Genomic DNA, 22,205 nt, shown 5'->3' with positions numbered 1-22,205 from the left:
TGTGAGGGAATATTTACATGACTATATACTGTCAGGCGCTGAAAGACTTTATGGCTTCTCAGTCACCGTCATTCCCCCCGGGACGCTGGTGCCATTTCCCAAACGTTTCCAACTACACATGAGGGCTCAGTGCTGTGTTCAGTGCACCAGAACGCGCAATGCGCGGGACCGTTTGGGGAAGTCAGAGTTGCGCAGTGTCTGTGGCCTCTGTGCAAAAGCCAGCTTCACTGAAAATCATCATATCCTCTCACACAATTGATTCGAGGCTAATTTTCCAATAAACCTTATTAAAATAGTATAATATAGTGTGTCCCTCGCTTGGTGATTTATTTCAGAGACACAGTGGTGTTTGCCCTTAATAACCTTATAATTAAATGATTGGGGATATGTTGTATTTGTCCTATATGTTCCTATGACTGCATCATCAGTATACTCATCCATTGGATATATATTTCCATTCATAGGGATTTGTATAATGCTTAAAGCCTGGGAACGACAGGTGAATGAATGGGCGAATGAATGAATGAGGAGCTGTTAAACCGTCTGCGTAATTTCTTTGAAGTGCACTTATGCACCGACGGCTCCTATTTGTCTATACGACGCAGCAATCAATGTCGACGTTGGCGTTTTTTCACAGTGAAACGTTACCTGCAAGACAAATCTGTCAGTCAAAGGGGCAAGGCCATATAAATATCATCAGCGTGGGGTCTGGCTACAACTTCAGTTGCCTTCTTCTCTCTTGGCATATACACATCTTGGATAGGAGCAAGCAGGCCTCCGCTTGGAATACAGCTGCTATGGGACCTTTCTATCTCCTCACAGCTGTGGTTCTGTGCATTTGCTGTCACTTTCAGTTTGCATTAGCCTGGTATGTCGCTCTCTTTTGGAAGATTTAATTCAAAATACTACAGCATAGTGTGTGTGTCGTGATGGCCTAGTGACCTGGGATAAACCTGAATGTTATGTTTCCTTTATAGGACGGTGAATAATTTCCTCATGACTGGACCAAAGGTAAATGCATCCCTGACCTTTTTTTTCTTGTTTTTTTGGGCACGTTGTGTCCTTATAATATCCATCTGAAAATATATCAAGTGCTTTGCAAATGTAGACGGATATTTTTATACAACAACAACAACTAACAACCAACTGCTTTCTCCCTCAAGGCTTTTCTGACCTACGCCAGAAGTGTGCAAGTGGGTGCACAGAGTGGAATACAAGAGTGCAAACACCAGTTCGCCTTGGAGAGGTGGAACTGCCCAGAGAGCACGCTCCAATTATCCACACTCAACGGCCTCAGAAGTGGTAAGACATTTGTATCTGTACATCTGTATCATGTGCATAACATAGTGCTGCGAGTTGATGCGGTGATCAGTGGAAGTCCAGCATCGCGCAGCTTGGCTGATGCGCTCTCGGGTTAATCGTAGCCTTTACATTACATTACATTACATTACATTTCATTTAGCTGACGCTTTTATCCAAAGCGACTTACAATAAGTGCATTCAAACCCGAGGGTACATACCAAGGACGACAAGAATCAAGAAAATACAATTTCTTCAAATAAAGCAAAACTACAAAGTGCTATAAGTAAGTGCCATTTAAGTGCTAGTAAAGTGTTAGTTTCAAAAAGTTGTTAGTGTTTTTTTTTTTTTCATTCAATGCAGAGACGGTGCTGGAACTCAGCGCGCGCTCTAACCCTCCATGGAGGAGAGCCACAAACATTAAGTTAAATTATCTGCTGAAATATAAAGATAAAACAGCCAATATCCTCAAATATGATTATAGAACTCGTCTCCAAAAATGCCTTTCCTCATGGTTTATGCGCCTTTTACGCACAGTTTATGAGCAGCTGTTTATGGCAGCAAATATGATTTTACAGCAATGTGTAACATCTGGGTTTGCTTTCTTTTTCACTATTGCAGCCACAAGGGAGAGTTCTTTTGTCCATGCCATCAGCTCGGCCGGAGTGATGTACACGCTCACCAAGAACTGCAGCATGGGGGATTTTGACAACTGTGGCTGCGATGACTCCAGAATTGGACAGACAGGTAATTCCAAGCTGGGTCTATTTACTGTGAAAAATAATTACATGACTTTTTATTTGTTTGAATTGAATAACAGTGATTATTTCTATTCACCAGGAGGCAGAGGATGGATTTGGGGAGGCTGCAGTGATAATGCGGCGTTTGGAGAGAAGATCTCCAAACAGTTCGTTGACGCGCTGGAAGACGGGCATGACTCGCGCGCTGCAGTCAACCTGCATAACAATGAGGCAGGCAGACTGGTAAGATATAACATTTTACTGTTACTGGAGTTTCTTTAACTTGACATTAATTGAATTATTGATGTAGGGAATAAGGTGGAAACGTTTTGTTTTTTGGAATATCAATATACTAAATATATAATGTTGCATGTTTACAAACGTAAGGAAAGACAAAGAAAGGTTGTGCAAGTTTTATAACAACATTCTCTTCCCTCACTATCTCTGCAGGCGGTCAAAAGCACAATGAGAAGAGCCTGCAAGTGTCACGGTGTGTCCGGGAGCTGCAGCATCCAGACCTGCTGGATGCAGCTGGCCGACTTCAGAGAGGTTGGGAACTATCTGAAGATGAAGCACGAGAACGCAAAGAAACTGGAGATGGACAAGAAGCCTGCGAGGGCCGGGAACAGCGCGGACAACCGAGGAGCCATCACGCACGGTTTTCGCGGAATCCCACGGACGGAGCTCATCTACCAGGAGGATTCCCCGGACTACTGCGTCAAGAACAGGAGCATGGGCTTCCCGGGCACCGAGGGGCGGGAGTGTCTGAAGGGCAACAAGAACATGTCCCAGTGGGAGAGGAAGAGCTGCCGCCGGCTGTGCTACAAGTGCGGCCTGCGGGTGGTGGAGAAGCGCATCGAGGTCGTCAGCAGCTGCAACTGCAAGTTCCACTGGTGCTGCACGGTGAGGTGCGAGAAATGCACGCAAACGGTTACCAAATATTACTGTGCGCGTCAGGAAAGCGGGAGGAAACCACATAATAAAACGAGGCGCAGGCACAATGGGCGCAGGCAGTGATCGCCACTTGTTACAGAGACTTCTGAGTCAATATGCTCATCACTTTACACCTCCCACAACATTATTGACACCAATTAGCTGTGTACAGATTTATAATAATGTTATTTTCAACTATCACATTGCTGAAGCCTTTTAATGCACTTTATCTATACTGAATTGATCCTTTATATAAATCAAACTATGTATCATGAGAGAAAAGCTTCCACGCGAGCTAACTGGTTTATGTTGGTGCTTGGGGGTCATTTCTCCGATTTGTTGTGTTTGTCTTTTGTGATGTCTAAAACTTTTAATATTTTGTAGGCCTATGTACTTAAAATGGAATAAATATTTTTTTACTATGTTTGACTCCGTCTGCTTCTTCAGTGATTCCGTTATTTGTGTATTAGTGCCCTGGTGCCATATCCAACAGGGGTAGAAAATAAGCTGTCCCCTATAATGCCCCCCTTTGAAGTGCGCATAAAGGCGTTTCCTGAAACCATCAGCCAATCAGCATCCTCGGACCAAGAGTGAGAAAGCACAAGGTCCCATATGTCCTTCATTCATTAAGAGAGAAAGTTTCTCAACGCAGGGTGAAAATAACGGGATCTCTCTGCTGTTGAGGGGACAACAGATGAAAATGGTGCAATTCTTACTTTGGCTGATTGCTCTTTTATGCAAAATCTGTCCAGGACACACTTGGTAAGATACTTTCTATTTGCTTGCATCTTTTATATATGTTGTTTAAGCTGAATATGGGCTGATCCTCTTTATCCTCTATCTCCATCGTCTCAGGGTGGCCAGTAACTTTCTGATGACGGGACCTAAGGTAAATAGAGAATTGATATTACGCTGAAAGGTTGATGATAACTATTCTAAATGTGTTTCGATCACAAAAAATTTAACTGGTCACTGCCTCCCCTGCAGGCCTATCTGAACTACGCCAGGAGCGTGCAGGTGGGCGCTCTGAGCGGGATTGAGGAGTGCAAGCAACAGTTTGCGTGGGATAAATGGAACTGTCCGGACAGCGCCACGCAGCTCAAGGGCCTGAGACGCGGTAGGTCGAGAAAATACATTTCCAGAAAATATTGAGGGTGATTAGTGAGCTATGTTTGCACGTCAGTAAGTTAAAGGGAAAAAAATTCTTATTGTTTGGATAATACAAAGAACACATGCACAGTAGTACAGTATGTTATGGAAACACTAACATTAGCTGAATACGCTTCCATGAATATGAAATTAGGTATATTACAGATCGGCATTGCATTAATTACACAATACGACCATGAGAATTGTGTGTATTTTTCAGACACATTAACATTATTTACTATGCATGCAAAACAAATATATGATTTTTTATGGTAATCTAATTAATTTAAATTTTAACATTTCTTTGACCTTCATTCGATAAATATGACTGCTCATTTTCCCTCACTGACAGCCACAAGAGAGACTTCCTTCATCCAAGCCATCAGTGCAGCGGGCGTCATGTACACTCTGACCAGGAACTGCAGCCTGGGAGACCTGGACAATTGTGGCTGTGATGTGTCAAAGAACGGGAAAATTGGTGAGGATTAAAGCCTATATTATCGATTATGATTCATTATATGAGTTCAGTTTGTGCTATGTTCTATGGGTTTTAAGATGGTTATTAGATTTTCAGTTATATTATTGTGTGTGTGCAGGTGGTCGTGGCTGGTTGTGGGGTGGCTGCAGTGATAACGTGGATTTCGGGGAGAGGGTCTCCAAACAGTACGTGGATGCGCAGGAGACAGGGCAGGACTCCAGAGCTGCTGTCAACCTGCACAACAACGAGGCCGGACGACTGGTAAGTTACACTTACAAACACACACAAACACCACAATCACTCATCTGACACTACAGTTTGAAATTGTCTGCAGTCATTTGATTTAGTGTCTCTGATTTCCCACAGGCTGTGAAGGCAACAATGAAGCGCATCTGCAGGTGTCATGGCATGTCGGAGAGCTGCAGCGTCCAAACCTGCTGGACGCAGCTGTCAGATTTCAGAGAGACCGGCAACTATTTGAAGATGAAGCACAGACAGGCCCAGAAGCTTGACATCGACAAGAAGCGCATACGGGCCGGCAACAGCGCGGACAGCCGCGGGGCCATCGTGGAGGCGTTCGGCAGCATCGACAAGACGGAGCTCATCTACCTGGAGGACTCCCCGGACTACTGCAGGAGGAACGTGAGCCTGGGCCTGTATGGCACCGAGGGCCGGGAGTGCCTGCAGCACGGGGACGGTCTGACCCAGTGGGAGAGGAGGAGCTGCCGCAGGTTGTGCCATGACTGCGGCCTGAGGGTGGAGGAGAGGCGCACGGAGGTGGTGAGCAGCTGCAACTGCAAATTCCACTGGTGCTGCAAGGTGAACTGTGAGGACTGCTCCCAGGTCATGGTGAAACATGTGTGCGCCCGGAGGGAGGCTGGGGACGGACACGGCTACAGACGGAGACACCGTGTACCCAAATGAACACATTAATCCCATGAATGCGTTTTATACGTTGCAGTTGTTTAACCTCTGTTTGCACTTTTTCTATCCTGTTGTTCATGTCCACTTGTATAAAGACTTGAGTTTCTATTTATGAACACTTTATATAAATAAATAAAAAAAAACAAATCTTAAACAAGAGTCCTGAGTGCAAAGTTTTATTCGAGTCGAAAGGACTTATTTTACTTAATAAATCCCACATGCAAACAACTTGTCTGTTAGAATAAGAATGGGCTGAATACACTCAACAGAGGATTACATGGATAAACATGGTGCATTTCACACCTTCATCAAGGTGTTGATCCAGGGTTGATCCACAACCACCACTTTGATGTCAATGTGTATTGATTTCATTCAAAAGAGCAGCGAAGCTTTGAAAGACAAATTAGGGGAAGTATTTCCACCTTCCAGTTGGAGGGTATTTGGCCTGATAATCCGCAGACCCAGTCACATCCCACAGGCGTATGCTTATCACAATACATCAAAGCTGGAGGGGGAAACACATTGACAATCTGTCACAGGAAAAAATGCCCAAACTGCAAAAAAACAGGGTCTTACTGAGGTCCAGTTATTACACTGTATCTCCTAGGGAAACAAGCCTGACTCACATTCCATGGATGGGGTTGATTTGTAATCTTATAATTTGCAGGGAATTAGGTATGAGAGAAGCCTCCTCTCTCCGCCCACCAGCCTATCTGTGTCTGAAGGAGCCATTCATTCCCCCCCCCCTACTATTCCCTCTACCCCCTGTATCTCCCAAAAATCTTACTCTCAGCTGGACGTGTCATAAATCTGTCACTGACTCAGCTAAATGAGTGATGGCATGGATATTGCCTTCATCAGGGGGTCCATACCCTGGGGGGGGGGGGGGGGGGGGGGGGGGCTGATTCACAGTCTTTACAGATCAGTTACTGTGGAAGCAGTAAACAACAAGCTAAAGTGAGAGATTACAGCAAGAACTATAATTGCACTCTATAGATCACATACCTCTACCAACATAGAACAATCCCACATGATTGTCTAGTTATAATAGTAAATATAAAGACAGAAATATATATTTTCTGTATTTGTCTGCATAGTATAACAAAGGCGCCATGAAGGAGCCTGCTGCAGCAGCTCCTGTTGTGCTCAATCATTTCCCAATTTGAAATAAATAATGTACATCTATCTTTTTATATATACATAATTAGTCTGATAACATATATCATTTATTTGTCATAGAACAGCGTTCTAGATTAAGTAATAAAGAGAATAATATTGTTGGATCTAACCCTTGATGCACAGTCACACCTAAATGGGTTGGGATGGAAATCAATAAGTAAGTAAGAAACAAACAGGGCACAGCTGAAAACATAACCTGTGTGATTTAGGAGACCAAATGATACATCATCTGGAGACACCATATTGAGAACTGAAGCAACAATAAAGTCAGAGAACTCCAGTTTAGGCATATTGTCTCAGAGTGCATATATCCACCAAGACCCAAGAGTAAATTCAATAAAGCTGCACCAAATTTCACACGCTCACGTATCATAGTTCCCTAAATGTGCCTCATTTGTTTCACCACATCTATCTGCAACGTTTGGCAACAATCCAGTAGACAGACAAAAAAACCCACCAACATTTGGTGTAATTACAGCATAAAATGGCTCATATGTCAACCAAGCAATTCCACACATGATTGTCCAGGTCTTACATTTATTTGAAATAAAAAAAGTTAAAGAAAGAATCAGGCGCCACACCGAATGTAATTGGTTCTTCCCAGGCCCCCATCTAGTCAACTTTTGTGGAAATCAATTTAGTCGTTTTTGCCTAATCCTGCTAACAAATAAACAAACAATCGAACAAAAACAAACGTGACACAACCACTGTTATCATTCCATTATAGATCTGGAGTCAACACATCCCTAAGAATAAAAGCAACAATTTGGTGGAGGAAGCTCCAGTTGGGTCAATACTGCTTGTAGTCTTTAAAGGTTGACGTCAGCCCACTAGCACTTGTTTAACAAAACACATGAACTGTATAAGAAACACACCAAAGTCCTAATAAACAATGAGTCTAGGGGTGAATGTATTTTGAGGGAGCAGGTAACACTCTCCCACAGACCCTCACTTCTCATCCTTCTCCATTTGTCTGTTTGCTCCTGGGGACATCCTGTATTTCCCATGCTATCCTGCTGTGTGTTAATGAAGGTTTAGCTCCGCTGGAGGCCCCTCACCGCTCCGCCCCTTATCTCTGCTCTCCACTGGGTACATTATTGGTTCCATATTGGCCCCATACGATGCGTGTGGCATGACCACATCTGTTGTGTCTTTAATTGCTGCAAAATAAATTAGCAGTAACAGTTCTTTTGGCAACATTTTATAAAATGTTCTGTGGTTACATTTGATAGAGTTTCAGGATTGTTTACACCTAAAAGGGGCTTTACAGTGATCCACTAATGTCCATGCCTCCACTACAGAGGCTGGATTGTTGTCTTCCATTGAAGGTATGTTTCCCAATCAGGACAGAAGAGGAAAACAGTGGGAGGGTGGATGATCGCCTACAAGGACCCCCCAGGAGGAGTCATGTATTCACCCAGACATGCCTGGGGGTCTTTGGGGGATCTGAGCGTGATTGATCATCCCCTCTTCCCCTCTCCCCTCCTCTCTCACCTGGGTGTGAGATGCCAAGAGGCCTGACACGGGACAGGCTGCGGCTGGGATACAAGATCTGACGCGGCCTCCAATGTCGCCTGGCTACGAATTAGAATAAGAAGCGTGTTTGAAATCATGACACCACTCGGAAAAGGAGAAGACTCAGCAAAGCAGACTCCACACAACCATCACGGCTTTTTGCATGTGGTCACACATCCATGTGAAAGGAAACCATGTTTAGAGTACTAACATTTTCTACTTAAAGCAGAGAGGTCACGCTAAACTTTGCTTTCACAAAGATATGTTCAAGACTTCAAGATGATAAGCCTGCTGCGAAACAAAAAAGGTCCCGCTGTCAAGTAGACCCTCGCTCTGTCTTTATATGAAAGAAAGCAAGAGTTTAGACGACCTCTAAAGACGAGGTGATGCGACAGAATGCACAAAGTCTGGCTGACTAGAAGAAGACAGTGAGTAGAAAAGATGTTTCAAATCGACATTTGTCTAACACACAAAAAAAAAATCACATACACACAGACACCAATTCCCTTAATGTGCAGAATTTTTTCCATAAAGATTCATGAACTATTCCCTGTGAAAACTGTGGCAATGTTGAAAATCGACCAATTTTACAATATTAAAGAAACAGAAAAAAACAACATTTATTGATCTGACCACTGATCTGCAATTTACTGGTTTCTTTTCTGAAATTATTCGAAATACGTGGATATCCGTTGTATTTGTGTAATCTTGCTTATAAACAAACACACATACATACAAATCAACTAACAAAACAAAAATTAACAAAGAGACAGGGGTGAAAAATAGATTGCCTCACTGGCAGAGACAATAAAATTGCAGTTTTGTGGTTTCATCTTTTAAAACATCTGTCTTAAACAGTCCCGTATAATATGTCTTCGACCAGCGTCTGACATGCTGTGACCCCAGCTTAAGTTTCCAGGCTGTGACAAAGTATTGATGAAAGGAGACAGAAGAGGAGTTAATGGTAAGTCTATCTAAACTTATTTCTTCAAACATGTTTAAACTTGTTATTCGATGATATCGAATGGTTTTCTATATTTGTTAATATGTAGTCTGCATTATGCAGCAAACACCTGAGTGTGACCTTCATGTGTTCTTTGTGAGTCTACCAAAAAATATGTTTATACCATTGATTGTTTCTAGTCTTTGGTTTTGTATAATAGGCACGGGGCTGTCGGAGTGGTACAGTCATAATTAATAATTGTATCTAATGTTCTTAATGGTCAAGAATAATGACCGAAATCCAACATGAAATCATCAAAATCAACCACAACTATAGGACATATTCAAATTTATTCACATGTATATTTTGTTCTCCACAACACAGCAAAGAAGACTTAAATCCCACTATGCCACTGAAATACTTTGGCCATGACACAATGTTTGTACTGTGTATTTTACAGTATTTGTAAAGGATAAAGAAGTTTAGGAGTTTGTTAGAAAGAAGCTACAAACTATTATTAAACTGGCCGTTTATTTCTATAAACTCAACACATTTTTAAATTAAACTTAAATATTGCTCTGTATGCAACAAATTTAATTATTAACAAACCAAATTCTATGATAGTTGCCTTCACGCTCATCACTTGTGCTGATGACAATAATATCATGATAATGACTTTGAGGGAAGATGACTACTTGAAGTCACCTGGCTCGGAGAAGCTTGACATCAGTGCTTTCCCTCCAGACGTAACAGAAATAAATCATGGTGGTGTGCACAAAGAACTGCAGTCATATGAAGGAACATCTCTGTAGTTCTGTTGCTTTTCACCGCCAAACCAGACCAAGTGTGTATTTCGCCAATTTATTTGTTGTGTGCAAGAGGATCCAGATCATGACACATCCTCAGCTGAAAGGACTTCAAAACATCCAATTCCTCTCCTGACAGGAATATATATTTTTTTTTTTGCAGAAACTGTGTACTGAAGGTTATAATACTCTTTGGATTTGTTCTCAGCTCAGATATTTGGTTTGGTTACGTGAACACCAGCCAGTCAGTTCCATTTGCATGTTGACAGGAGCAAGACGCATGGACAACAAGACCAAATCATAAAAAAAAGAATGACCCTTTAAACTTAGGAAGATGCTGCTAATTATGTTGTGTTTGAAACAGATAAACAGCTAAATCTAGTTCCAATATAGCCACATTTCTGTTTAACACACTCCATGGTTTCCACAAGAGGGCAGCACTGTCAAGGCTAATAGCTCAAACAAGGCCCTCCAAACCCAGAGACATGTCTTACAGGTCATTTAAACAATTTAGGACTCTAGCAAGCAATGCATCCTGAGTAATGCAAATATACAAGTTTGTAAAATATATTTTTTAGTTAGTTTTCAATATTGCTATACTTTAGTTATTCATCTGTCTGCTCCCAGATCAAATACACTCATTCCACCCTCTGCAATGCCAACACAACCTGCTTTGATGAACAATTCAATATCAGGACCAAAAGCAGGTGACAATCAAAAGCAGAATCACAATCAAGCCCCAATTTCTATGTATAGTTGGCATACAGAAGAGTATACAGGATTGTTAAGGGTGAACTTGACTGTGCAATAACATGTTAAGCATTTGCACAAAGGAAACAACAGATGGCGACATTGTACAGAGACACAGACGAGCCCTTTTCTCCGCTGTGTGAGAAATAAGGAGATGGCATTTTATTCCCTGGGCTGAGTAACAAAGAACATCTGAGTAACATTTCTAATACAACATTAACAACTTTCTAAAAACACATTTCTACACCTCTTCCAACAGAAAAACAACCTTTGACTTTTTTTTAGTGCTTACTATGAATGATTTATGCTGCATCCAGGGTTTGGGTTCCAGTTAGAGAGGTAAGCAGACATCAAGCTGGAGTTGCTTTCAGAGAATTGAACAAGGTCAGGAAATGCTTCCCAAAGGCTCACATAACTCATCCTTCTTCTGCAGCAGAATCACAAACCTACACATACACAAATGTGCTGTTGGGACCACAACTGATTGATTGTGTGCATGCGTGTGTGTGAAGGTGTATCTGCCTTTGGGAAACAGGACATTTGTGGTTAACTCTAAAGGCTCTATTAAATTCCCCCTTAAGTCAAGGTCCATAAAATCCATAACCAAGAGAATCCCACTCCTTTGGCACTGGACTCAACAACAAAATAGTAATGTGAAAATGTACGATGTGTGTATCTACATTGTTAGAATGAGGAGGAAATGCCAGTGAGTTCAAAGTAAACTTTAAAGTTCACATGTTGTGAAATGGCCTCGAAGAGAGTTTGATGCGCACTTGCTGCGCTGCGTCATTAGGTCCCTGTCATCTCTTTTTGTATGCTGGCTGCAGTTTCCCTGGGGGGCAGGAGATGATTACCCATCACACACCCGCACATACACACACACACTCATACCCTGCTGCTGCTCATTGATGCCACAGACCGGATCTCTGAAGCGCAGAGCCAATGTAGTCTGCTGCATCCTGCAGGACTCTGACCAGCACCAGCCCTAATGTGGGTGTTTGTGTGTTGTAGTGTTTTCCGTTTGCTAATTTTAGCACATGCATGTATGTGCCCTGTTCAGAAACATTTTTAAGAATAACCCACACAATTTCCAAATTGTAAAAGGTCACTGTTATTTGGGGTATTTTTTGTAAATAGAACTGAAGAAAAATAAAGGCTTTTTACGCGGGTGATGATCTGTATAATCTGTGAAACTATGTCATCCTGACACACAACATTACCTCTGTTCTTCATGCTTCAGTTTCAGGTCAAGCTGGTGGCCGCTGCTGCGGTGCCACCTGGAGCTGCTTGTCAGGGGAGCCAACACAGACGATCAGATCACACTGCTTCAGCTGGGTTTTCACTGCAGGCGGAAAAAACAAATATCATGTTTTACAATGCTGTCACTTCTCAGATGCCCAAATGGCACATTGCAAAACATATAAGACTCCACATCACTGATTATAACACTCAACAGCAAACAGCCGGAGAGAAACAAGTGCTACATAACTTTAGCCATTGATTCATGTTCTTTGTCTGTGATTGTTCTGTGTTTTAATCTTTTTTGTTGTGTTCTATCATATTTTGTTTATTTTATCTGTCTCTGCTTATATTTTAAAACAGGAAAACTGATATTTGCTGACCATTTCTTGACCAGGACTCCCTGGCAGAAGAGGTATGCATCTCAATAGGACCCTATATTGTTAATTTACTTATGTGTGACTGAAAAACGATACATAATTGTGATATTGGTAATGTATAATATTTCCCTGAAACCCTCAATTATGCTTCTGTATCCAAAAGTGATCTGCCAGTTTCATCCTGCATCAACAGATACACTGGCATCTGTCAGAGAACCTCTTGTATGGTTTCCTCTCAGTACAAGTGAGAAGGTGTATCTCTTTTGTAAAAACTGCCAAGACAGTAAACTGTGAAGAAGAGACAAAGCATGACGTGTCACAGTAACTCTAAAGCTTCCCTTTAACCAGTTGATTTTGGACGAAGCTCTGATGTTTGTCTCCAGCCCGTGAGTTCAAAGTGAGTGCACGGTTATAATTATGACAACATGATAAGAAGACGGCTCTGACTGCCTCTTTGCCCACATCTGTCCCCCATGGCAAAAAAAAAAGAAAAGAAGTTGCAACATCACTACTCACATCAAATGGCATGATGGAAAGCAACGCGTGTTAAATCCTACAGTTACTCCTATCTACCCATCAGCAGGGTGCGATCTGACAGACATCATGTAGCATCATGTAGTCCGCGCCACTGACATCTCCAAGAAAAGGCTAAGCAGTGCAGCTGTTCAATAACTCCGTTTTGGCTATCAAGTTTATGATCTGGGACAACATCATACGCTTTGCATATTTGTAAATCATCACGGTCACCTGACTGACAATGTTATAAAGGGCGTGAATGGGGATAAAACAGTTTACACATACATGCCAGTTGAATCATACAGTTAGACATGGAGTCCAGCCCTTTCAGTATGATTTCCAGATCGATGTGGGCGGAGGTGGGAGCTTGCTCTCTGGTCTTCTCCATGTTTTCCATCTGAAAAATAATCACACAGGAACAAAACAGGTAAAAACGCAATTACAATAAACATTAAACTGAATTAAAGAGGTCCAACATTCAAATGTAAAGTCAAATATACAATAAAGGGACAATAGAAAGGTAAAAATAGGTCTAGCTAAAAAAACAACAGTCCACAGTAGTCATTTTATGTTTTTTATTTATTCACTTTAACAAGGTGCATGAATCAAATGACTGTTACTTACATAACAAACACACCATTTTAACATCAACGGTTTTTAAATTACTACAGTGTACATAACTTGTTTTTAAAATAAACATTTATTTGAATGTGCTCAGAAGCAGTTATATATAACTTCCTGCTTCCCCCTTAACAATAAGATCGCCAAAGCAATTACAATATTTACTTGAACAAAACACAATAACAGCTGGATCTAATTCTGCCTTGACAGCTTTGCTCCCTTTGTCTCCGTGCAGCAGTGAGCTGGACCACATCAGATCTGAGAGGGATCAGCCCTGTCCTCTGGATCTGGCTCCCGGCTCCGGGCTCCACACACAGCGGCTCTACAGCGGTGATACGCCTCCTCCAGCCCCTGCAGCAGGGCCCCCACCTCGGGGCTGGTCCGCAGGGCCACCAGGTCGTAGGCCATCCAGGTCAACTGCACTGCATGTGGACGACATCAGTCAAACACACGTGAATCCCCGTAACACGACGCGGAGGCTGACCGCGACAAGTCACTCACCTGACATGTTTTCAGCGCATTCTGTCATCTTCTCTAAATCTTTGTTGAGCTCCAACACGCCGTCCTGGTCCGCCTGAGGACGCTCGGGGGATGAGTCGGTCATCTAAATCAGAAGCCGACATGTTTCATTCTGTATCAAGCTGTCAGTCCATTAAACACACTTCTCACGGGCGAATCGACGATAGCTGACAGCGCCGCTGCTTCGCGGACGGCGAGGGCAGCAGTCTGTTAGCTAGCATTGGAAGCTAATCTAAACTTCGGAGATTTACCAATTTAACGTTGAACCACCAAGAACAACCGCGTCCTCATGTGGTGGCTGTATTTGTGTGAACAGCCAGGGAGGCGACACTTTGTTATTTCATTCAAACGTTCATTCCAAACTTACATTACAAGGCTTTTCTTCAGAGAAACGGTCAAATCTGTGGAGCGGGGAGTTCTCGCGAGAATTTGAGGAATATCATCTACGTGTTGCGCGTTCTCTATTTAAACTGTAACCGGATGTAAAGTGTAATGATTTCCACGCAGCTGTTTGAATCCATTCATCCGCATACGGGACTATTTAGAGGTCAGAAACACTGTATTGGCAATAATATTAAGATCAAAATGTATTATTTGTTATCGGCTTACATGTGGGGTTGTGTAAAAATATGATCTAACATATATGCAAGCTAAAACATCCTCTACATCTACAGAGACTACATTTACTTTAAAGTATTAATAAAATATTATAACCAATGATACTATATAGTGTAGTGACAATGCTGTTTCCTTCTTCTGTCATATTTTTCCTGCCATAAAGAGGTCACAATAATATCTCCATAACTTTGTCCTGATAAAAAGACAAAGTTGTATAGATGATCAATACTTGATAAAAAACAATAATTGTTTTAATATATCATTATTGTTTAAAGAGATAAATAAAAGAAGGAAAGACTGGAGAGGTTGTTCACCTTTATGGAGACTAATCTGTATCTCCATTATAGCCGGGCTGACATGCCAAAGGGAAAAAGCAATTCAACAATAGTAAAAACCTACAGCCTCCCTTTACAGGTCACCAACTAGTGATTAGTATCCAATCTCAATAAACCAAACAAATATAAATATATTTCAGTTACATTAAAATTTTGTATTTTTATTATTTAAAAAGAAGTACATATTATAGAGCTGAATGATGTTTGAGTAACAACATGTTGTGTAAAATAATTTGACTGTTGCGGAAATAACCTGTGGAGTGACTGAACTAGCTGACACAGGGGGAAATGAGAGAATTCACCTGAGAGAGCAGCCAATCAAAAGAGATGGGGCGTTTCCTGGGAAACAGATAAAGCCGGTGTGACAGGTGACATCTTGACATAAACCAAGGGCAAACAGACAGGCAGGGGCTGGGGAAGATAAGTCAGCCACTGGGAAGCTTTCAGAGCATTACTTGGATCAACTCACATTCAAATACTCACAGAGGACTGAACAAGGAACTCTCAGGGGCCACACAATCAGCTTGATATCGAAAGGAAGAAACGACTGCACCAAAAGGGTGAGAAAGAACTTGACAATGTCTTCATTTGAAGCCCAGGGCCAGTCTCCTCCTCGATGTGGCCCTCAGTTTCCCAGCCTGGGACAGGAGCCCCCGGAGCTCAGCATGTACAGCGACTGTTACTACCCTCCTCCTTCACTGCCGAGCCCTCAGCGCACCACTCCGACCTCCTACGACCTGAGCGACTACGCCACCTCCACACCGAACCCTTACCTCTGGTTCAACGGCTCCGGGATCAACACGCCTCCGTACCTGGCTACCGCTGGCCCCTCCGGTAACCCCGGCCCACCCTTTGTGCCTCAGCACTATGGCATGCAGAGGCCTTACCTGGGTCCGGTCGGAGCTGGGGGCCCAGGAGGGGAGCTGAGCTGGTTCTCTCTGCCCTCACAAGAAGACCTGATGAAGCTGGTCAGGCCCCCATACTCCTACTCGGCTCTCATTGCCATGGCCATCCACGGAGCGCCCGACAGGAGACTGACACTGAGTCAGATTTACCAGTATGTCGCCGACAATTTCCCTTTCTACAACAAGAGTAAAGCGGGCTGGCAGAACTCCATCAGACACAACCTGTCACTCAATGACTGCTTCAAGAAAGTACCCCGGGACGAGGATGATCCAGGTAATACTTTATAATTCACTTCCTTTTTTATTCATTACAATTTTTTAAATAATTCTCTCTGACAGAAATTGGCTTATTTGATTAATTCACTTCATTTGAAGTGCTGTGTGATTATATTGCTGTAATCTTCATGGTGTGATGTATCTTGTTGGCCCAGTTTTAAAATCTTAACTGAATCTCACAACTCTGTTCCTTGTTATCACAGGAAAGGGCAACTACTGGACGCTTGACCCAAACTGTGAAAAGATGTTTGACAACGGAAACTTCCGCCGCAAGAGGAAGAGAAAGTCTGACATCCTCCCTGGAGGTGAAGGCAGCTCGGGGGCTCAAGAGTCCGGCGACAGTGAGAGGGGCAGCCCCAAACTTTCTGGAAACCCTGCCCTTAACATCTCCCCCTCACCGGACAGGATCCCGTCCCCCTCGTCATCGGGTCCCGCACCGTGTCTGAGCAGCTTCTTGTCTGAGATGTCTGGAGTGACCTCCAGTGCAGCCAATGAGGTCGGAGGTGACGGGTTGAGCAGGCCGCTACAGATTAACCTGCCTTTAGATGGGCCTCTAAGACCCACACAAGCAGGAAGCTTCAGCACTTACTCCCCTAACTCGGTCGGCTCAGAGTGGGTACCGCAAGTGTCTGCTCCCCCTGTGCTCTCCTCCTCACCCACCCACTCCTCCTTAGGGTACACAAGCCCCATCCTCAGCCAGTACAATGGCTCCAATGGCCATTTCTACCCCATGCTGGGCTCGTCAGGGATCATCTACCATCGCGAGGGCACAGAAGTTTGATAAGACAATTAAGAGGGGGAAAGGTTTGTTTTTAAAAGACACTCAATGGGAAAGGGTACCAGTCTGTTTTTTTAGAGAAGTCAAAGACAATACACACACACCCACACCCACACACACACACACACAAACACACATACACACATACACACAGAGTATGTTTGCGCTGACTGCGACAGTTGAGAACACGACAGCGTGTGACACCGGAGTAAAAAGACTTTGATTCTCACAGGAACAGCTGAGTCAGCCGCGGCGGAGCAACTAGTGTCACTCCCTGAAACCGCACTCAGCCTCTCTATCAGATCCTCAGTCAGCCTTTATTCAATCCAGAGGCGCTCTCTATCAGATCTGACTCATTATTAACAGATTCCAGATCTGCTGCTGACACCAGGCCATTCCACACGTTATCTGGGATTATCTGATGCTATCTCACATACAATGCTCAGGCAGCACATTTAGAGGAGTAGTTTAATTACACCATTGTCTACGACGTGTTGTGTAGTGGGAAATATAAGAAGGTGAAATAAAAATTAGTTTATCTGCTTAGTTCAACTATCCCATGAACTTACAGTCTTGCTTGATATATGAATAAGTGTAAATATGTTTATGTGTTGTGTAACGTTATACATTTGTATTGTTGCTTTCTTGGTGTACAAAATACATTTTTGATGTATACTGTTCATTTTGTGTTTTTATTATGAATAAAATCTTTTAGAGGTCAACTTTTGAATTATTTTATGCCTCATTATATGTTAAGTATAATGACTAAACAGGAGCATATGCTGCTCTAAGATTTCTCTCAACCAGCCCCACCCCCCCTCCTTGAGAGATACAGTTACAGACATAAGTTCTTACTGACAGAAAACAGTCCTGCTAGAAAAGCGATGACCAGCAGCGCAGATCCTGCGTGTCGGTGACACCTGATCTGTGTGTGATTGATAGTTAACTGGTTCTGCTCAACAGTGAGATTCCACATTCCCATAGAGGCTTTCCCTCTCTCTCGGCTACGCTAAACACAGAGCTCCGTCTCTGTCACACGATCTGCACACAGATATAGCTGACTGGATGCAGGCGGCTTTATTTATGCGAAGGGACCAACTGTAAAAAATAAAAAGGCTGTAAAGATGCTGAAGTGCGAAATGATTGCTGAATAAACACAGGGACGGAGCATGACTCACAATATGTTGATTCATTATTACTCTATAAGTTTCACCATTACATGGTTATGTGACAGTGGAGAGTGAACTCTGTGCATCAAGTACAAACATTATTCAGCTCAAGCAACAGGAGGGAATTTAACCAAAAATAAATAGCTTCATTGTCTTATGCATAGAGAAACGTGTGTATTGTACAAATGTATAGTAAAAACGGTTATAGAAGGGAAGTATGGAAAGTAATATGCAGTATAAGAATGAATTATAATATTCACTTGTAAAAGCAGACTTGGTTTAGGGTTAGTGTAATGTAAATTTCAGGTGCACTTTAAAAAACAAGAACCTGTACAGTATATTTGAATGTTTCTATATAGTCTGTTATTTGTTTCAATGTCTTTATATTCATCATGCAGATACAGAACATAACATTCACACATAAAGTCACACTACACCCTAATACATAAATATGAAATCAGAAGCAATAAATAGAATAAAACAAATGGTTTCAAAACAGTTGGGTACATGATTACAGTACCAACGCACATGATAACATTGCACAGTGGGTTATATTGCACTCGGTTAAGTTCTCTTTTAGTTTGCTTCTAACTTGGATAGAAGATAAAGGAATCTGGAAGTTTTTAAGAACCTGAGGCCAGACGCTACAGGCCGGAATGAAAATATAAAATACCGCCCTACTCATGTCAGTCTACTTATTTAAACTATTTTTAACAGAAAAATACTTTTTTGTGCTTTTGTGTTCATGTAAAATCGTTTTTTCTTGTGTGGAAAACAGATTCTTACTTGCTCGTACAATCGTCCTGTGCCACTGCCCTTTACTTATAACTTTTCATACAAACCTCTACAGTGAAAAGATGTTTATACTTTACATACTTAGCATAATTTTATTAAATTTTTTATCCTTTTGCCTTTTTATATTTCTTAATCCTCTTGTCAGACTCATTGTGAGTTGCCGGCTGCTTTAACATCTGAGTTTTCCTGGGTGTGTGGAAAATATTAAGTTTTATCTTATTTTATCTCTTATTTTATCTTAAAAAACTATATGTTGTGATACAATTATAATCTAACGTTTATCTGTAATCTAAACATTATATTTCATATACTTTGAGTCCCCCATTTCACCATTGAATTATACATATTGGTTATATTAACTCATCAACCAACTTTTGGTATAGTTTAGTTCTGCTTTGGTTACAGTAATAACCAAAGACTTGTTAACTGTGACTTTCTCTTATCAGAAGCTTTCCCTCCATTCAGTTCTTCAATTATCCTGCACATATGACCTACATATATATTATGTTTTACACAAAACATCATAGATTATATTTAATACACTTATAAAACATTAAATCATAACATATGAATCCACGATTAAGCCAATTATCCATACATATTGGGTCTATTTATTCGAGTTTCAAGTTTTATTTGTCATGTGCAAGTTAACAAAGGGTACAAGGAAAGGTGTTGCATGAGAAGAAACAGGTCAGCTCAACAGTACAATAGTATAATAAAAAAAACGTGTCTATGTACAGTTATTGCACCGTGTGTGTCATCATCCACCAAGCTTTAGTTTAGTTCTTTAGTTACTTTGGCTCCTTGAATAACCAAAGTGTGGCAACGGTGACTTTCACTTTTCGCCAGGTTTCCTTCCACTCAGTTCTTCAGTTATCCTGGGCATGTTATTGAAATAAATATGATTGCTTGGATTGGTGTCAGCCTTAGGCCTTTATTTACCCTGAAACAAGGGCAGCATGACAGCCATTTACACTAAACACAGAGAGAGGGGACGAAAGAAAGAAAAAAAAGAAAGGGGGAAAGAAAGAAAACAGAAAGTAAGTAAGTAAGCAAACTTTAGAGCCAGGCCTAGTGAAATCTGACATCCTAGTAGAGAATATAAAGTGCATTAGTTGGAGATTAGGGAAACAACCTGTCTAAATTTGCATAACTGATTTCAAAGCAAGTGATGAGGTTGAATGGATCATAAGTCCTGTTTTATTAGCCATGCCAGAATTGCAGACATATCTGATTATAGTGTCCTGTCTCAAACTGTGACACAAATCTCAGAGCTAATACAGGTATGTCTGTGCCAAACTCATAAGCAAATACGATATCTTTAGCTACAGATATGAAACTTGCAGAGCGGCTCAGGGGAAGACGAAAAAAGGGAAGATTACTTTGAAGAGGGGAGACAAAAGAGAAAGTACTTGGTACTTGGTACTATGAAATGTGAACACAGCAATTTATCAGTCTTTTTTTTTTTATATATATATTGAGACTCTTAAGCAGGTGAACAATATGTTATTGAAAGCAGGGGTAGCCTCTGGCCTCTGTCGATCCTGGAGTTTATCTGCCAATGAAAACATCACAGGCTTTTGTCTTCATTAACAGCAGATATCACCTTCTGCTCTCTTATTCAGACAGTTTCAGATGGATGCAAATTTGTAACTGCTATCCCGTGACGAAAGGGGATGACATGGTTTTAGGCGGGGGGAGAAGGCTGTAACCCAGATGGAGATAAGACGTGGAAAAAAACCTGAGGGATTTACTTTACAGACTCCTTGAAACCTAAGTCAGTTTGCTTTTCTTGTATCTCACAACACAACGAACACTTCGATGTTTCGGGAACTTCCCTTAGTCGGTGTGTCGGTTTCTCTGCAGCAGATCTATCCTTCATGTGGATGGTTACCTTGTCCACCGATTTCACACATTGTTAAACTTGATAGAAAATCAAGGTAGTGTATCTTTTCTTCAACCTGGTATTTCTTCTGCACGCTCTTGTTTAGACGATCTAACCTGTTACCAGTTTCCCCAAAAAGCATTCTAGTGAAAGCTAATACTCATGTAGCGTGGAGCCCACCAGTGTCTATATGACTGGGGGAGGCCAGCACAGCATCCTTCAATCACATGTTACTGTAGCTATAGACCTTCCTCGCCTCGGGCAGTGGAATTATTGCTCAACAGGGTGATACAATTAAAATCTATAAATCCTCATCTCCACCTGCTGCCTGGCTCGTGGCAGTCTTCCACACACCTGTCGGACTAACGGAATGCGCTCACACACTCACACACAAACACACACACACACACACACACACACACACACACACAAACTCTCACATACGTACGTGCTCGTTTATGTGTGCGTGTGCGTACGCGTTGGTGCAGGGCGTGAAAGGGAATGATGTTTATAATATAAACTCAGACAGGGAACAACTATATCAGAGCTCGTTGTGCATGAGGGATATCTGTGTTTTTAACTGATTATATCTCTGTAAGAACACCTCGCTGTGTGTCGGACAAAGACGTTTGTAAATCTGTTCCGGTTGATTCCACTAAAAGTGATCGGAGAGCAATCCAACACTCTTTGGATAACTGCTCCCTGAACGCAGAGCTAACTGTTCTGGTAACAAATCAACCCAAAACACACACAAACACACACGCGCCTTCTGTATTTACTAAAACAGTTATGTCCTATCAAGGCTGTTTAGTAAACGGCAGCAGAGAACTTCAAGCCTGGAGACATGTCGTCATGCCCAGTGCTCCAGCGCCGCATCCCCAGCATGCTGTTATTGTGTAAACATCCAGACACACGCATGGAGGTGATGAACGAATGAAACACCTTGCTCTTGGTCTAGAAGTCATTGAACAACCTTTTCCTTTCCTGGTGTGTCCTGTAAAGGTCAGTGGAAGAAGCCGGAATTGGTACATTCCCCTCAGCTATGCTGGCTGTTAAACACACATGTAAGCCTCTTACTTTGAAAATCGCCAGATTGTTGAATTTGCAGATGTCCAATCTAGAAGCTATTGATCCTATTAAAACTGCTCAGAAAAATATTTCTCCGCAATCCCCATATATTCAGACGCTGTCCCACGCTTCCATCCCGAATGTCGAGCAGCCATTGTCCAAAGAGAAATGTCCCACTAAGCAGCACATCTCATCAAATCTCTCCAGGTACAGGTACACATGTCTCCGGTCCTTCATTGTTAAATACTGCAGAGCATCCCAGTGTCCCACAGTCCAGACAGTACAGCAGTGAGTGATCTCCCACTCTCTCAACATGGCTTATATACACGATTTGGAGAAAAGCGAAGTTTAAAGACAAACACAGGGCCAAGTGAGAGTGTGTGTA

The 22,205-nt window shown here is 42.1% G+C and overlaps 4 protein-coding genes across 4 annotated transcripts; 3 read left to right on the top strand and 1 right to left on the bottom strand.

Annotated features, from left to right (window-relative positions):
* The first annotated feature begins 797 nt into the window (after positions 1 to 797).
* On the top strand, positions 798 to 3,056 carry LOC133958979 (protein Wnt-8a-like). Its single transcript, XM_062394029.1, has 6 exons — positions 798 to 868; positions 978 to 1,011; positions 1,164 to 1,302; positions 1,921 to 2,046; positions 2,140 to 2,282; positions 2,490 to 3,056. The coding sequence occupies exons 1-6, from the start codon at positions 798 to 800 to the stop codon at positions 3,054 to 3,056; spliced, it is 1,080 nt and encodes a 359-aa protein (XP_062250013.1).
* Positions 3,057 to 3,666: 610 nt separating this feature from the next.
* LOC133958916 (protein Wnt-8-like) lies at positions 3,667 to 5,587 on the top strand. Its single transcript, XM_062393943.1, has 6 exons — positions 3,667 to 3,734; positions 3,828 to 3,861; positions 3,960 to 4,089; positions 4,474 to 4,599; positions 4,718 to 4,860; positions 4,966 to 5,587. Exons 1-6 carry the CDS (start codon positions 3,667 to 3,669, stop codon positions 5,521 to 5,523), a joined length of 1,059 nt encoding a protein of 352 aa, XP_062249927.1. The 3' UTR covers positions 5,524 to 5,587.
* Positions 5,588 to 13,456: 7,869 nt separating this feature from the next.
* On the bottom strand, positions 13,457 to 14,511 carry syce3 (synaptonemal complex central element protein 3). Its single transcript, XM_062393944.1, has 3 exons — positions 14,359 to 14,511; positions 13,974 to 14,076; positions 13,457 to 13,894 (listed from the first exon to the last, which is right to left on the bottom strand). Exons 2-3 carry the CDS (start codon positions 14,074 to 14,076, stop codon positions 13,725 to 13,727), a joined length of 273 nt encoding a protein of 90 aa, XP_062249928.1. The 5' UTR covers positions 14,359 to 14,511; the 3' UTR covers positions 13,457 to 13,724.
* Positions 14,512 to 15,307: 796 nt separating this feature from the next.
* Positions 15,308 to 17,611, top strand: foxi3b (forkhead box I3b). Its single transcript, XM_062393231.1, has 2 exons — positions 15,308 to 16,123; positions 16,329 to 17,611. The coding sequence occupies exons 1-2, from the start codon at positions 15,523 to 15,525 to the stop codon at positions 16,904 to 16,906; spliced, it is 1,179 nt and encodes a 392-aa protein (XP_062249215.1). The 5' UTR covers positions 15,308 to 15,522; the 3' UTR covers positions 16,907 to 17,611.
* Positions 17,612 to 22,205: the final 4,594 nt, after the last annotated feature.

The sequence above is a fragment of the Platichthys flesus genome, chromosome 8, assembly GCF_949316205.1.
Source record: "Platichthys flesus chromosome 8, fPlaFle2.1, whole genome shotgun sequence".
NCBI classification, from domain to species: Eukaryota; Metazoa; Chordata; class Actinopteri; order Pleuronectiformes; family Pleuronectidae; genus Platichthys; species Platichthys flesus.
This window is presented reverse-complemented; position numbering and strand designations above follow the sequence as displayed.

Excerpts from the sequence above, each read along its gene's own strand:
- syce3 (XM_062393944.1), bottom strand. The coding sequence starts at position 14,076 with ATGACCGACTCATCCCCCGAGCGTCCTCAGGCGGACCAGGACGGCGTG. Across the intron at positions 13,895-13,973 it reads ATGCGCTGAAAACATGTCAG|TGCAGTTGACCTGGATGGCC; the intron begins GTGAGTGACTTG and ends GTCCACATGCAG.
- foxi3b (XM_062393231.1), top strand. The coding sequence starts at position 15,523 with ATGTCTTCATTTGAAGCCCAGGGCCAGTCTCCTCCTCGATGTGGCCCT. Across the intron at positions 16,124-16,328 it reads CCGGGACGAGGATGATCCAG|GAAAGGGCAACTACTGGACG; the intron begins GTAATACTTTAT and ends TTGTTATCACAG.
- LOC133958979 (XM_062394029.1), top strand. The coding sequence starts at position 798 with ATGGGACCTTTCTATCTCCTCACAGCTGTGGTTCTGTGCATTTGCTGT. Across the intron at positions 1,012-1,163 it reads TCCTCATGACTGGACCAAAG|GCTTTTCTGACCTACGCCAG; the intron begins GTAAATGCATCC and ends TTCTCCCTCAAG. Across the intron at positions 2,047-2,139 it reads CTCCAGAATTGGACAGACAG|GAGGCAGAGGATGGATTTGG; the intron begins GTAATTCCAAGC and ends TCTATTCACCAG.
- LOC133958916 (XM_062393943.1), top strand. The coding sequence starts at position 3,667 with ATGAAAATGGTGCAATTCTTACTTTGGCTGATTGCTCTTTTATGCAAA. Across the intron at positions 3,735-3,827 it reads ATCTGTCCAGGACACACTTG|GGTGGCCAGTAACTTTCTGA; the intron begins GTAAGATACTTT and ends CCATCGTCTCAG. Across the intron at positions 4,090-4,473 it reads GCTCAAGGGCCTGAGACGCG|CCACAAGAGAGACTTCCTTC; the intron begins GTAGGTCGAGAA and ends CCTCACTGACAG.